Source organism: Mirounga leonina, unplaced genomic scaffold (assembly GCF_011800145.1).
Source record: "Mirounga leonina isolate KUSES-001 unplaced genomic scaffold, KU_Mleo_1.0 Mir_127, whole genome shotgun sequence".
Taxonomy (NCBI): Eukaryota; Metazoa; Chordata; class Mammalia; order Carnivora; family Phocidae; genus Mirounga; species Mirounga leonina.
This window is the reverse complement of record NW_023270316.1, coordinates 66,599,638-66,615,315: the sequence shown is the minus strand read 5'-3', so window position 1 is coordinate 66,615,315 and position 15,678 is coordinate 66,599,638. Positions and strand designations below refer to the sequence as shown.

At 35.0% G+C, this 15,678-nt stretch overlaps 1 protein-coding gene across 7 annotated transcripts in view; it reads left to right on the top strand.

Moving 5' to 3' along the window:
- NBEA (neurobeachin) overlaps window positions 1-15,678 on the top strand; it is a 683,633-nt gene that overhangs the window by 128,648 nt on the left and 539,307 nt on the right. For all 7 annotated transcript variants that reach the window (XM_035003560.1, XM_035003559.1, XM_035003554.1 and 4 more), the window contains exons 9-10: window positions 11,927-12,124; window positions 12,747-12,880. In XM_035003560.1, the coding sequence (XP_034859451.1) occupies window positions 11,927-12,124; window positions 12,747-12,880 (332 nt within the window). The remainder of the gene's footprint in view (window positions 1-11,926; window positions 12,125-12,746; window positions 12,881-15,678) is intronic.

Sequence of the window (15,678 nt, the reverse complement as noted above, 5' to 3'; positions counted from 1 at the left end):
AAGTTTTGTGAAAGGATGATTAATTTCAGCTACAAAGGCTTTAGGAACTCTTCGCAGACAAAGTTTTTTAGGGTTCTTGAAAAATACATAAATTTCAGAAGGATGAGCAGGACATGATGATAGAATGTGAGAAGAGAGGGCATGATTACAGGGATAGAAGCAAGGGATGTAGGATGTGTTTATGGATTAATCCACAATCAGGCATGGATTCATGGTAGAATACAGAGTAGATAGGCTGAGTGGTTTATGGTGGAATGTGAGGATGATTATGATAGATTGAAACCAAGTTTTTGGAGATTTTGAATATCAAAATAGGGAATCTTGATTTTCTAGTCATTTGGAATTATTAAGAAATTGTAGCAGAAGAATGGATTGATCCTATTTATGTATTTTCCTAGAGAAGTTTGGAAATGTAGATATTAGAGTAGATATTAGAGTCTGAATTACTTTTAATGAATTCAGGTGGATTATTCATTTTGAAGGGAAAACTCTACAATATATAGATGGCAACATTCTCTTAGTTATACATCAGGAAATATAATTCATGGAATGTTGCAATGTCATTATTAAAATCAGCAGCACTTGTCACATAGTGATCCTAGAAGAGCAACAGGTATTGCTATATATATGTTATTCTTACATAACTTCAATGGAAAATGGCTATATTCTTGACATTGGTGAAGTTTTCAGATATTAGTATTAGAAAATGACAAGTCTTTGCTCTTGTAGCAATTAGATAAACTTAATTTAGTTGAGTTTAGCATCTTCTGGTACATTTTCTCATATTCATACTAAGTAATTCCAGTTTGGGTGATTAGGGTTCTACTCAATGAGGCTTTGCCTCATTAGCAACTATGTTACAGATATCTGAGTGTTCACTACCGTAAGTGCAATATACCATTACATACATACATAAAGTTTATGGTAAATGTTTTCTGAGTGACATTTATGAAAAAATACTGAACATAAAAAAATATCTCTGTAATACTAAGTAGAAAAGAACACAGTAATAGCAGCTACCATTTTCAGTTGCTTTTAAAGATCCATATATTTATTGTTCAAAGTACTCTATTTACTATTTTATCTGTTAGGTGTGTAACAGGTGAGAGGTCAATAACTTGTGGATGGATACACATCTAATCAGTGATAGAGTTCAGATTCAGACTTAAGTCCAACTGATTTTGAACTTTGTTTTTAACTATTTATTGCACTGTATAAAACTGACAATACAGTAATTTTACTTTTTTAAATTTCAAAGCTTTTATTTAAGTTTTACTGAGATAAAATTGACACATAACATTATATTAGTTTAAAGCATGCATAATGATTTGAGATATGTATATATTGTGAAATGATTACCACAATAAGGTTAGTTGACACATCCATCACCTCACATAGTCATAATTTTTAGTGTGTACTGAGAACTTTTAAATCTATTCTCTTAGCAACTTCCAAATATACAATAAAGTATTATTAACTCTAATCCACATTTTGTATATTGTATCTTCAGAACTTATTCCTCTTAAAAGTAGAAGCTTACACTTTTTGAATACCTTCACCAATTTATCTGTGACCCCCGCCCTCCACCTGTGGTCATTCTTTGTATCTATGAGTTCTTTGTTTGAGATTCCACATATATGTAAGGTCATATAGTATTGGTCTTTCTCTGTCTGACTTATTTCATCTAGCATAATGCCCTCAAGGTCCGTATGTTGTTTACAAATGGCATGATTTCCTTCTTTTTTATGGCTGAATAACATCCCATTGTATACATACATATACCACATTTTCTTTATCCATTAATTTATCTATGGACACTTAGGTTGCTTCCATGTCTTGGTTCTTGTACCTAATGCTGCAGTGAACGTGGGGGTACATATATCTTTTTGAATTAATGTTTTTTGTTGTTTTTTTGGATAAATATCTAGAAGTTGAATTGCTAGATCCTATGGTAGTTCTATCTTTAAGTTTTTTATAATATTTCAGTTTTTAAAAATTTATTTGAGAGAGGGAGAGAGAGAGAGAGTGCATGAGCACCTGTGTTTGCCTTTGTGAGTGGGGAGGGGAGGGGCGGAGGGAGAGGGAGCGAATCCCAAGCAGACTCCACTTGAGAGTGGAGCCCAAGGTGGGGCTCAATCCCAGACCCCGAGATCATAACCTGAGCCAAAAAGCAAGCCTCTCAACCGACTGAGCCACCCAGGTGCCCCTGTTTTTAAGTTTTTGAAAACATGTCAAACTGTTTTCCGTAGTTGTTGCATTTACATTCCCATCAACAGTGCAAAAGGATTCTCTTTCCTGCACATCCTTGACAACACTTATATCTTGTCTTTTTGGTAATAGCCATTCTAACAGGTGTGAGGTAAATAGCTCATTGTGGTTTTGATTTACATTTCCCTAATTAGTGATCTTGAGCATTTTTTCATGTGTCAGTTGGCCATCTATATGTCTTTTTTGGAAAAATGTCTACTCAGGTCCTCTGCCTATTTTTAAATCAGATTTTTTTTTTTTGGTCTTATATGAGTTTTTTATATATTTTGGATATTAACCCCTAATCAGGCATATGATTTGCAGATAGTTTCTCCTACTATTTGATAGCTTTTTCATTTTGTTGGTGGTTTCCTTCACTGTGCAGAAGCTTTTTAGTTTGATGTAGCCCAATGGGCCACTGGTTTATTTTTGCTTTTGTTGCCTTTGTTTTTTTCAAATTCAAAAAATCCCTTAATATAAGGGAGCTCTACTGGCTAGAACACATGTTCCTCTTCGTCCAGTTGCTATTTCAATCATTTACATATTGCTTTTCTTAGTATAATATCATCAACAAAAGGAAGCACCACTCTTCTACTTGATTAAACTCTAAACTCCAACTTGCCCTTGGGTCATCCAACTCCTTGACTCCCCTCTTCCTTATTTGGGCTGCTTCTCCAGTGTTTTAATGTCATATATACTCTTCCCCCAAATTCCCTCAATTAAATACTTTTATTTCTACAAACTAACTCATATGTTTTACTCCTCCAAAATAATTAAATCTGCTTTTGATCAGTGCTTTGCAACATAAATAATCTATTTTACTTGAAAATGATTGGATTAGAAACATAAATATTAAATATTTTGAGTATGTATAATTCTACGTAAATGCTTATTAAAATGTTTATTTTTTAATACCAAGGCAACTAGTGAAGAAGGCAAATTAAATTGGTTTTATGTTGCCAATATTACTACCTAGTATATTTAACTCATAATTTCATTCAGATACTACTTTTTTAAAAATTCTTTTTTTATTGTTGTTGTCGCCTATTCTTCAGTGCAAGAGGGACTGAAATATAATCTTTATTTTAAACCAGAACATGTGTTAAGCCCAACTGTTACCTCTAGATTAGGAAGTGTGAATCTGTGAGTTACATAAACAGATTAAATTTTGAAACTCTGAGGTGGCAGATAAAGTTCTACATTCCATTTAATTGAGAAGAGAAAGCAAGTTTTGATCCAAAGGACTATAATTTTGTTAGCTTATTTCTTATGTCGAAATATGTAATGTGCTTACATTTAAAAGACAAAAACTACCATCCATAGGCACATACATACAAATTTTCATTTATTCATGTTGCTCTTGTATTGGTAGATGCCTAATAAATGGTTTGCATCCCAAGTTCAAGGAAGGGAGGCTTTCTCTGGTACTAGTTTAAAAGTAGAAAATGGGCTAAATGTGGCCTGACATGTTTGGTCTCCACAGTGTTTTTAAACATTTGCATTAAATTACAGATTAGGTGATTTTATAAGGAAGTCCAGAGTTCATGTTTCTTTTGAAAAATACTGAAGAACTGGCAACATGGTACAATAATTGATTTGAGCTGAGCACTGAGGGGCACTTTTAGACAGGACATGCACTGTCTAGTCTGAAGAAATCCACATGCGGCATGCTTCATTTATACACATACCTATTTGCCTCCTATAAGAGTCCGAGTTTGGAACATTTGGTTTAACCTTACTGTAACATTAGAGTAATGAAATGGGGCCACACTGGTTAGATGATTTCTTTGACACTTATTAAATAAAGGTCTAGAGATAATTAGTGGTAGACCCTGGATTATAATCCAGATCACTTCACCATTAATCCATTAGTACTATGAGTCAGAACATTTGGTATTGTGTCTTGGCACTATTCCTTCCAGATCTTAATCTAACATTCAGTTTTCATAGTTGTAAGTTGAAAATAATAATAATAATAATATGTGATTTTTGCAAAGTTTAAATATTGTCATTGTCAAATTTATATATACAGAGAAATTCTAACCATTTCTAACAATACCTTTCTTTTTTTAATTTCATTTTATTATGTTATGTTACTCATCTTACATTACATCATTAGTTTTTGAGGTAGTGTTCCATGATTCATTGTCTAGTCTAACACCCAGTGCTCCATTAAGTACATGCCCTCTTTATACCCATCACCAGGCTAACCCATGCTCCCACCCCCCTCCCCTCTAGAACCTTCAGTTTGTTTCTCAGAATCCATCGTCTCTCATGGTTCGTCTCCCCCTCCGATTTCCTCCCCTTCATTTTTCCCTTCCTGCTATCTTCTTATTTATTTTTTTTAACATATAATGTATTTTTGTTCCAGAGGTACAGGTCTGTGATTCAACAGTCTTACACAATTCACAGCGCTCACCATAGCACATACCGTTCCCAATGTCTATCACCCAGCAACCCCTTCCCTCCTACCCCCCACCACTCCAGCAACCCTCAGTTTGTTTCCTGAGATTAAGAATTCCTCGTATCATTGAGGTCATATGATACATGTCTTTCTCTGATTGACTTATTTCGCTCAGCATAACACCCTCCAGTTCTATCCACATCATTGCAAATGGCAAGATTTCATTCCTTTTGATGTCTGCATAGTATTCCATGGTATATATATACCATGTCGATAGACATCTTGGCTCTTTCCACAGTTTGGTTATTGTGGACATTGTGCATGTACCCCTTCAGATCCCTACATTTGTATGTTTGGGGTAAATACCCAGTAGTGCAATTGCTGGACTGTATGGTAGCTCTATTTTCAACGTTTTGAGGATCCTCCATACTGTTTTCTAGAGTGGCTGCACCAGCTTGCATTCCCACCAACAGTGTAGGAGGGTTCCCCTTTCTCCGCATCCCCGCCAACATCTGTCGTTTCCTGACTTGTTAATTTTAGCCATTCTGACTGGTGTGAGGTGATATCTCATTGAGGTTTTGATTTGGATTTCCCTGATGCCGAGTGATGTTGAGCACTTTTTCATGTGTCTGTTGGCCATTTGGATGTCTTCTTTGGAAAAAGAAGTTTCTGTTCATGTGTTCTGCCCATTTCTTGATTGGATCATTTGTTCTTTGGGTGTTGAGTTTGATAAGTTCTTTATAGATTTTGGATACTAGCCCTTTATCTGATATGTCATTTGCAAATATCTTCTCCCATTCTGTGGGTTGTCTTTTTGTTTTGTTGACTATTTCTTTTGCTGTGCAAAAGCTTTTTATCTTGATGAAGTCCCAATAGTTCATTTTTGCCCTTGCTTCTCTTGCCTTTGGCGATGTTTCTAGGAAGAAGTTGCTATGGCTGAGGTCGAAGAGGTTGCTGCCTGTGTTCTCAAGGATTTTGATGAATTCCTGTCTCACATTTAGGTCTTTCAGCCATTTGGAGTCTATTTTTGTGTGTGGTGTAAGGAAATGGTCCAGTTTCATTCTTCTGCATGTGGCTGTCCAATTTTCCCAACACCATTTGTTGAAGAGACTGTCTTTTTTCCATTGGACATTCTTTCCTGCTTTGTCAAAGATTAGTTGACCATAGAGTTGAGTGTCCATTTCTGGTCTCTCTATTCTGTTCCATTGATCTATGTGTCTATTATTGTGCAGTACCACACTGTCTGATGATTACAGCTTTATAATAGAGCTTGAAGTCTGGAATTGTGATGCCACCAGCTTTGCTTTTATTTTTCAACTTTCCTCTGGCTATTCGGGGCCTTTTCTGGTTTCATACAAATTTTAGGATTATTTGCTCCATTTCTTTGAAAAAAGTGGATGGTATTTTGATAGGGATTGCATTGGATGTGCAGATTGCTCTAGGTAGCATTGACATCTTCACAATATTTGTTCTTCCAATCCATGAGCATGGAACCTTTATTCCATTTCTTTGTGTCTTCCTCAATTTCTTTCATGAGTATTTTATAGTTTTCTGAGTACAGATTCTTTGCCTTTTTGGTTAGGTATATTCCTAGGTATCTTATGGTTTTGGGTGCAATTGTAAATGGGATCGACTCCTTAATTTCTCTTTCTTCTGTCTTGTTGTTGGTGTATAAGAATGCCATTGATTTCTGTACATTGATTTTATATCCTGCCACTTGACTGAATTCCTATATGAGTTCTAGCAGTTTGGGGGTGGAGTCTTTTGGGTTTTCCGCATAAAGTATCATATCATCTGCAAACAGTGAAAGTTTGACTTCTTTGCCGATTTGGATGCCTTTGATTTCTTTTTGTTGTCTGACTACTGTGGCTAGGGCTTCTAATACTATGTTGAATAGCAGTGGTGATAGTGGACATCCCTGCCATGTTCCTGACCTTAGGGGGAAAGCTCTCAGTTTTTCCCCATTGACAATGATACTCGCTGTGGGTTTTTCATAGATGGCTTTTATGATATTGAGGTACGTACCCTCCATCCCTACACTCTGAAAAGTTTTAATCAAGAAAGGATGCTGTACTTTGTCAATGCTTTCTCTGCATCTATTGAGAGGATCATATGGTTCTTGTTCTTTCTTTGATTAATGTATTGTATCACATTGATTGATTTGTGGTTGTTGAACCAACCTTGCAGCCCAGGGATAAATCCCACTTGGTTGTGGTGAATAATGCTTTTAAAGTACTGTTGGATCCTATTGGCTAGTATTTTGGTGAGAATTTTTGCATCCCTGTTCATCAAGGATACTGGTCTGTAATTCTCCTTTTTGATGGGGTCTTTGTCTGGTTTTTGGATCAAGGTAATGGTGGCCTCATAAAACGAGTTTGGAAGTTTTCCTTCCCTTTCTATTTTTTGGAACAGTTTCAGAAGAATAGGTATTAATTCTTCTTGAAATCTTGGTAGAATACCCCGGGGAAGCCATCTGGCCCTGGGCTTTTGTTTGTTGGGAGATTTCTGATTACTTCTTCAATTTCCTTAGTGGTTATAGGTCTGTTCAGGTATTCTATTTCTTCCTGGTTCAGTTTTGGTAGTTGATACATCTCTAGGAATGAATCAATTTCTTCCAGGTTATCTAATTTGCTGGCATATAGTTGCTCATAATATGTTCTTATAATTGTTTGTATTTCTTTGGTGTTGGTTGTGATCTCTCCTCTTTCATTCATGATTTTGTTGATTTGGGTCCTTTCTCTTTTCTTTTTGATAAGTCTGGCCAGGGGTTTATCAATCTTGTTAATCCTTTCAAAGAACCACCTCCTAGTTTCGTTGATCTGTTCTACTGTTCTTTTGGTTTCTATATTTCATTGATTTCTGCTCTGATCTTTATTATTTCTCTTCTCCTGCTGGGCTTAAGCTTTATTTGCTGTTCTTTCTCCAGCCTCTTTAGGTGAGGGTTAAGTTGCATATTTGAGACCTTTATTGTTTCTTGAGAAAGGCTTGTATTGGTATATACTTTCCTAGGACTGCCTTGCGCATCCCAATGATTTTGAACAGTTGTGTTTTCATTTTCATTTGTTTCCATGAATTTTTTTAATTCTTCTTTAATTTCCTGGTTGGATCATTCATTCTTTAGTAGGATGCTCTTTAGCCTCCATGTATTTGAGTTCTCTCCGACTTTCCTCTTGTGATTGAGTTTTAGTTTCAAAGCACTGTGGTCCGAAAATATGCAGGGAATGATCCCAATCTTTTGGTACTGGTTGAGACCTCATTTGTGACTTAGGGATGTGATCTGTTCTGGAGAATGTTCCATGGGCACTAGAGAAGAATGTGTATTCTGTTGTTTTGGGATGGAATGTTCTGAATGTATCTGTGAAGTCCATTTGGCCCAGTGTGTCATTTAAAGTCTTTATTTCCTTGTTGATCTTTTGCTTAGATGATCCGTCCGTTTCAGTGAGGGAGGTGTTAAAGTCCCCCACTATTATTGTATTGTTGTCGATGTGTTTCTTTGGTTTTGTTATTAATTGCCTTATATAATTGGCTGCTCCCATGTTAGTGGCATAGATATTTACAATTGTTAGATCTTCTTGTTGGATAGACCCTTTAAGTATGATATAGTGTTCTTCCTCATCTCTCATTATAATCTTTCGTTTAAAATCTAATTTGTCTGATATAAGGATTGCCACTCCAGCTTTCTTTTGGTGTCCATTACCATAGTAAATGGTTTTCCACCCCCTCACTTTCAATCTGCGGGTGTTTTTGGGTCTAAAATGAGTCTCTTGCAGACAGCATATTGATGGGTCTTGTTTTTATATCCATTGTGATAGCCTGTGTCTTTTGATTGGGGCATTTAGCCCATTTACATTCAGGGTAACTATTGAAAGACAGGAATTTAGTGCCATTGTATTGCCTGTAAGGTGACTGTTAGTGTATATTTTCTGTGTTCCTTTGTGGTCTGTGTTACTTTGAGGCTCTCTGTTTGCTTAGAGGACCCCTTCCTTTTTTGTTTTTTTTTTTAAAGATATTGTTTATTTATTTGACAGAGAGAGACACAGCGAGAGAGGGAACACAAGCAGGGGGAGTGGGAGAGGGAGAAGCAGGCTCCCCGCAGAGCAGGGAGCCTGATGCGGGACTCGACCCCAGGACCGTGGGATCATGACCTGAGCTGAAGGCAGTTGCTTAACCAACTGAGCCATCCAGGCGCCCTAGAGGACCTCTTTTAATATTTCTTGTAGGGCTGGTTTTGTGTTTGCAAATTCTTTAGTTTTTATTTGTCCTGGAAGCTTTTTATCTCTCCTTCTATTTTCTTTTTTTTTTTTTTTTTTAAAGATTTTATTTATTTATTTGACAGAGAGAGACACAGCGAGAGAGGGAACACAAACGGGGAGTGGGAGAGGGAGAAGCAGACTCCCCGCCGAGCAGGGAGCCCGATGCGGGACTCGATCCAGGGACTCCAGGATCATGACCTGAGCCGAAGGCAGTCGCTTAACCAACTGAGCCACCCAGGCGCCCTCTCCTTCTATTTTCAATGACAGCCGAGCTGGATATAGTATTCTTGGCTGCATATTTTTCTCATTTAGTGCTCTGAATATATCATGCCAGTCCTTTCTGGCCTGCCAGGCTCTGTGGATAGGTCTTTTGCCAATCTAATGTTTCTACCATTGTAGGTTACAGATCTCTTGTCCCGAGCTGCTTTCAGGATTTTCTCTGAGACTCATAAGTTTTACTATTAGATGTTGGGGTGTTGACCTATTTTTACTGATCTTGCAGGGGGTTTTCTGTGCCTCCTGGATTTTGATGCCTGTTTCCTTCCTCCAGTTAGGGAAGTTCTCTGCTATAATTTGCTCCAATATACCTTCTGCCCCTCTCTCTCTTTCTTCTTCTGGGATCCCAATTATTCTAATATTGTTTCATCTTATGATATCACTTATCTCTCAAATCTGCCCTTGTGATTCAGTAGTTGTTTATCTCTCTTTTTCTCAGCTTCTTTTTTTCCCATCATTTAGTCTTCTATATCACTGATTCTCTCTTCTGCCTCATTTATCCTAGCAGTTAGAGCCTCCAGTTTTAATTTCACCTCATTATTAGCCTTTTTGATTTCGACTTGGTTAGATTTTATTTCTTTCATTTTTCCAGAAAGGGTTTCTGTAATATCTTCCATGCTTTTTCAATCCCAGCTAGTATCTTTAAAATCGTCATTCTGAATTCTAGTTCCCATATCTTACTAATGTCCATATTGCTTAGGTCCCTGGCAGTCGGTACTGCCTCTTGTCCTTTTTTTTTTTTTTTAAAGATTTTATTTATTTGAGAGAGCGAGAATGAGAGAGAGTGAGTACATGAGAGGGGGGAGGGTCAGAGGGAGAAGCAGACTCCCTGCTGAGCAGGGAGCCCGATGCGGGACTCGATCCAGGGACTCCAGGATCATGACCTGAGCCGAAGGCAGTCGCTTAACCAACTGAGCCACCCAGGCACCCTCTTGTCCTTTTTTTTGAGGTGATTTTTTTCCGTCTTGTCATTTTGTCCAGAGGAGAATAGATGAATGAGAGAACAAAATGCTAACGGGGTAAGTATGACCCCAGAAAGATATATATTAAACAAATCAGAAGAGACCTTCCAGAAAGTGGTCATTTTTCTGTTCAGAGAGTTGCTGCTATTCTTTTCTTTGATCTCCTGTTGAGTTCGTAGGTGTTCAGAATGGTTTGATCCCTATCTAGCTGAATTCCTAGGACCAGACGAAATTTAGGTCTCCTACTCCTCCGCCATCTTGCTCCTCCCCCCTCTAACAACCTTAATTACAACTCGTACATTTTTGTTATTTCTCTATATAAAGTGGTGACATGTTTTTTTTGTTAGTTTTATTTTTTTTCTTTTTATTAACATATAATGTGTTATTTGTTTCAGGGGTACAGGTCTGTGATTCTTCAGTCTAACACAATTCACAGCACTCACCATAGCACATACCCTCCCCAGTGTGTCCATCACCTAGGCATCTCTCCCACCCTCCTCCACTCCAGCAACCTTCAGTTTGTTTCCTGAGATTAAGAGTTTCTTATGGTTTGTGTTCTTCTCTAGTTTCATCTTGTTTCATTTTTCCCTCCCTTCCCTTATGATCCTCTGCCTTTTTTCTCAAATTCCACATATCAGTGAGATCATATAATAGTCTTTCTCTGATTGAATTATTTCGCTTAGCATAATATCCTCTAGTTCCATCCACATTGTTGCAAATGGCAAGATTTCAATTTTTTGATGGCTGCATAATATTCCATTGTGTGTGTCTGTGTGTTTGTGTGTGTGTGTGTGAGTGTGTGTGTGTGTACACCACATCTTCATTATCCATTCATCTATTGATGGACATCTTGGCTCTTTCCATAGTTTGGCTATTGTTAACATTGCTGATATAAATATTGGAGTGCCCCTTCGGATCACTGCATTTCTGTCTTTGGGGTAAATACCCAGGAGTGCAATTGCTCGGTCGTAGGGTATCTCTATTTTCAACTTTTTGAGGAACCTCCATACTGTTTTCCAGAGTGGCTGCACCAGCTTGTATTCCCACCAACAGTGTAGGAAGTTTCCCCTTTCTCTGCATCCTCGCCAACATCTGTCATTTCCTGACTTGTTAATTTTAGCCATTCTGACTGGTGTGAGGTGGTATCTCATTGAGGTTTTGATTTGGATTTCCCTGATGCTGAGTGATGTCGAGACTTTTTCATGTGTCTTTGGCCATTTGGTTACATGTTTTAGTGAAACTTTCTTCTGGGTTTAACTTTTTGATACTTTTGTGGATATTATCGTTACTCAATATGCTGATATACTTTTTAGAGTAGAGACATAAATATTTTTGCATATAAACATTTTTCATAGTCTTAAATGATAATCATTTTTCTATAATAGTAATTCATGTACTGGGTACTGTTTACTCATGTAAATATTCTTGAATGTGTTAACCAGAAAAATTAAATTTATGTTATGAAATATTAAATCAAAATCCTTTTACTACAGATGTAATAACATCTGGCTTTATATTTTTTCTAATGAAATTATTTTAAAAATAATCAAAAACAATAAAAACAAAAATATTCAGATCTGAGTGTGTTTATTTACATGATGAGTAAAATTTAACTCATAGAATTGAAGTGAGAATAACGAAATAATATAATACCACTAATGCCTGACACTTGGAAGAGTCAAAACAAATTGTCTATTATTTTAAATGTTTCTCTGCTTTAAAACTTTAAGAGTTTTATTATATTACATTTAAAAAGAGTATTTAATTTAGTTTTATTTTTTCAGAGCACCTTCAAATTTAAATCTGAGAGTGACATTCATTTGGCAGAACATCATAAACAGGTTCTGTATGATGGGAAACTTGCAAGTAGTATTGCATTTACATATAATGCTAAGGCCACCGATGCTCAGCTATGCTTGGAATCATCACCAAAGGAAAATGCATCAATTTTTGTTCATTCCCCACATGCTCTAATGCTCCAGGTTGGTGAATAGTAGCTTAGTTTAATGTTCTCATTTACGTATTAAAGCTTGCTAATCTGTAGATCTATAGTTGCTATTTCTTTTTCTTTTTTTTTTTTTTTTTCTAGTTCTTTGCATGACATTTTCACCTTCTCCCTTATTTTCTTATTTTTACTTTTTGGCAATATACTTTACCCTGGACTAGTCAGTCTCCTTAGTAGGGAATCTGTAATCTCTGTTATCTTGTCTGTTCTATAATCCTTTGAGATAAAATCAGGTGATTAGCTGAACAGATAGTTGTTAGACACAAAAATATACTTTGCTTTAAAAATGTACTAGTATAACACCCCCGTATAAAAATTACTTGGAAATCTTTAAATCTACTAATAGTATTTCTTATTCTAAATTGTTTTTTGATTTATAGCTTCATATTTTCAGTGTAAAAATCTCAACTTATTCAAATTTAAAAGTGGTTGGCAAAGATATTTCACATTTGTATTTTATATGTGTATCAAAAATTTTATAATTGAGGGATTTAAAATGTCTATGTTTTAAAAATTTTTTACAAAGTTATTTGGAACAAGGAAATAGTGATAACTTCATGCTTCAGGAGTTTAATACATATTTTTGTTTTTGAACATAGGATGTGAAAGCTATAGTAACACATTCAATTCATAGTGCAATTCATTCAATTGGAGGGATTCAAGTGCTTTTTCCACTTTTTGCCCAACTGGACAATCGGCAGCTCAATGACAGTCAAGTGGAAACAACTGTCTGGTAAGTTTTCTTTAAATTTGTAATTTCTTGTAATTTTTATACACTTAGATTATGCCTGGCACAGTTGATGCTGTGTATATGTGTTATAATATTTGGTTTTTATCCCTGAAGTGCTAATAAATCTTTAGTATCTTTAGGCTAAGGCAGATTTATATTCATACAATATTAAAACTTCACACTTATAATCATAAAGAAATGACTTGCTTGATAATAAATAAAAACTTCTTACCAGATGTAGCATAATGATTTTAATAAAAATTGAGGAAAAATATTAGTCCTAACCTTATCCTTTGGAAATGCTTATGGTTTGGATCATCCATGAAATCCTGTTAGCTTAAACAAAATTACTAGGGTAAAGTTTATTCTGAAAAAGTGGTATTTGATAATAGTTACATAATTTATATATTATAAGTATTATTTTATACTTATGTTATCATAATACTAGTATAATATTAATTGATATTAGCTTTCCTTTATATATAGTTCATATATGAGAATCCAAATCTACCCAGTGGCATATCCATGTTTATATAAAAATTCAGTTATTTTCTAATTAGGTTTATTTCATGTGCAATTCTGTAGCTTCCTTCCTTTTTATTAAAACATACCTCATGCATCAAATGCTGATTTAATTTTGTCTCTTAGAATCATTTCTGTAAGAAGTTAAATGTGAATTTTAACAACTATTTTTAATCTGTACATTGCTACGTTTGGAAAATTTTAAGAGAAAATCACATAGGTAAACATTCTTTTTTAATCCAGAAGCAATATAGGAATGCTTCCCTAGTATGTACACATATATGTGAAGTTCTTCATGGATCATCCAATTTTGAATTGTTGGAAAACCTAGTGAATAAAGCAAAGATGGGAAAATAAAGTCCATTGAAATGTAACATGATTTTCTCATATTTATTATCTAAATAAGCTATTAACAAAATTCTGTTTTAATTGCTAATAATATTATTCCTGTACTGAGACTACCTTTATGTACAGTATAAACATGAGTATAAATGTGACCTGTACACTTAACAACACCCAGCTCCTATCCATGGGTCATGCTTTCTTTTATATCAGTGTAAAAGTTGGAGTCTTGAAGTAAAAAGCTTTGAAGTAAAAAGGAATCCTGAAGTCATGCCCTACTGTGATACTATTTTGCTATAAGATCTTAAATAATTTCATCGGGAGGGGTGGATATCAGCCTAGTGGAAAGATAAAACACTAAATTTCAGTCCTGGATGTAAATTCAGATGTTTTGCTCTTTATCATCTAAGTGAACCAATATACATTGGAATCAGTAATTAAAAACTTAGTAAGTTCTATGAAAAGAAGTTGGGGATGAAGTAGCCTGTAGAAAAACTCCCATGTGTAATTTAAATATTCCTTATGAATTAATATTGTCTATAATCATTTTAACCTGAAATGGAATTTGTTGCTTTGTGAAGAAAAAGTAGAAAGATTATATAGTTTGAAAATGTTATAACTAAAAGTGTCACAATAATTTATATCTACATGAATAGCTATTATAAAATCTTAGTGCTAAAATCATATTTTAACAGGTTATCTGGTCCATTCATCCAGGGCACATGGTTATTTTTCATTGCCTGTCTTCAAAACTCATTTTAATGTTTATATTTTGGTATTTAAACTGTATTTATTTCATCATGGAGTTAGAAGACAATGTAAGGGGTCAGCATTCTGATTTTCATTTTTATTTGGTTTTAGTTCTTTTGTATCATTCATCTTAATTTTTCTCTGTAATAAATAACTTCAACTTTTGCAGCGATATACATGTTCTTAGTTTAAATCCAACAGAAAACATATAATAAGAAAAGTATCACTATCCTCTTTAGTAATAATACATACCCAATTCCAAGCTACCCTGCAATTCAGTTATGTGCTATTTTGAATTCTTATCTAATACTTTTGCATTAATTGTGTCAAAGCCCTTGATGTCTGAGGTTGGCTCTTTTGTGGAAAATTGTATCTATCGGTAGTAATAGTCTTTTGTTATTTCAAGTTTTGAAGGGGGCCGTTATAGATAAGTGTGTGCATCAGTGGTACAGTCTTTTGGTTTTTAAAGTTTTAAAACCAAGTTATTAAATGGGACTTCTCCCTCTACCTGAAAAACCCAGATTCTTAGCTGTAGGGCAAGGGTCAATAGAATTTCTTGTTTTCTGGCTATATCATAAATTCATATAGATGAATGAGAGCTTGAAATAGGACATATCCTCTTATTTTTAGTTATTATTAAATTATTCTAGATGAAGGAGAACCTATTTGAAGTTTTTAAATTTCCAGAGAAAATTAGTTATATTCTTTTTTTGAAAATCTGTTTGCATAATAAACATATGCCAACAATTATAATATTATCTAACTTTTAATTACTTTTTGGAGAAATTGAGCTAAGCTATAAAATCAGTTACTTCTCTGTCTTCTGTGTTTCAAGCTGAAGCTTTAGTTTCCATGTTCTTTCCTCCACTCAGTAATCCTTTTTTATGAAACTTTTTATTGTTTCTCTGGTGGTACTATTATACTGTCCTTAGAAATCTTGATGAGTTTTACTCTACATAGGGGGTTAGTATTAAAATAATTTATTGAAGGAAAAATCTTATTTTCTGGAGCCTTTGTAAATAGGCTTTGTGCAGAATTTTTGTGGCTTTGTTTTATCATGAAGACTATGTATTATGGTTGTTATATGTGTGGACTTTCAAGTCAGACAGACTTGGGTTCAAATCCCGGGTTTACTGTATTATTAGTGCACCCTTGAATATGTTAACAATTTTGTGCTTCCGTTTCCA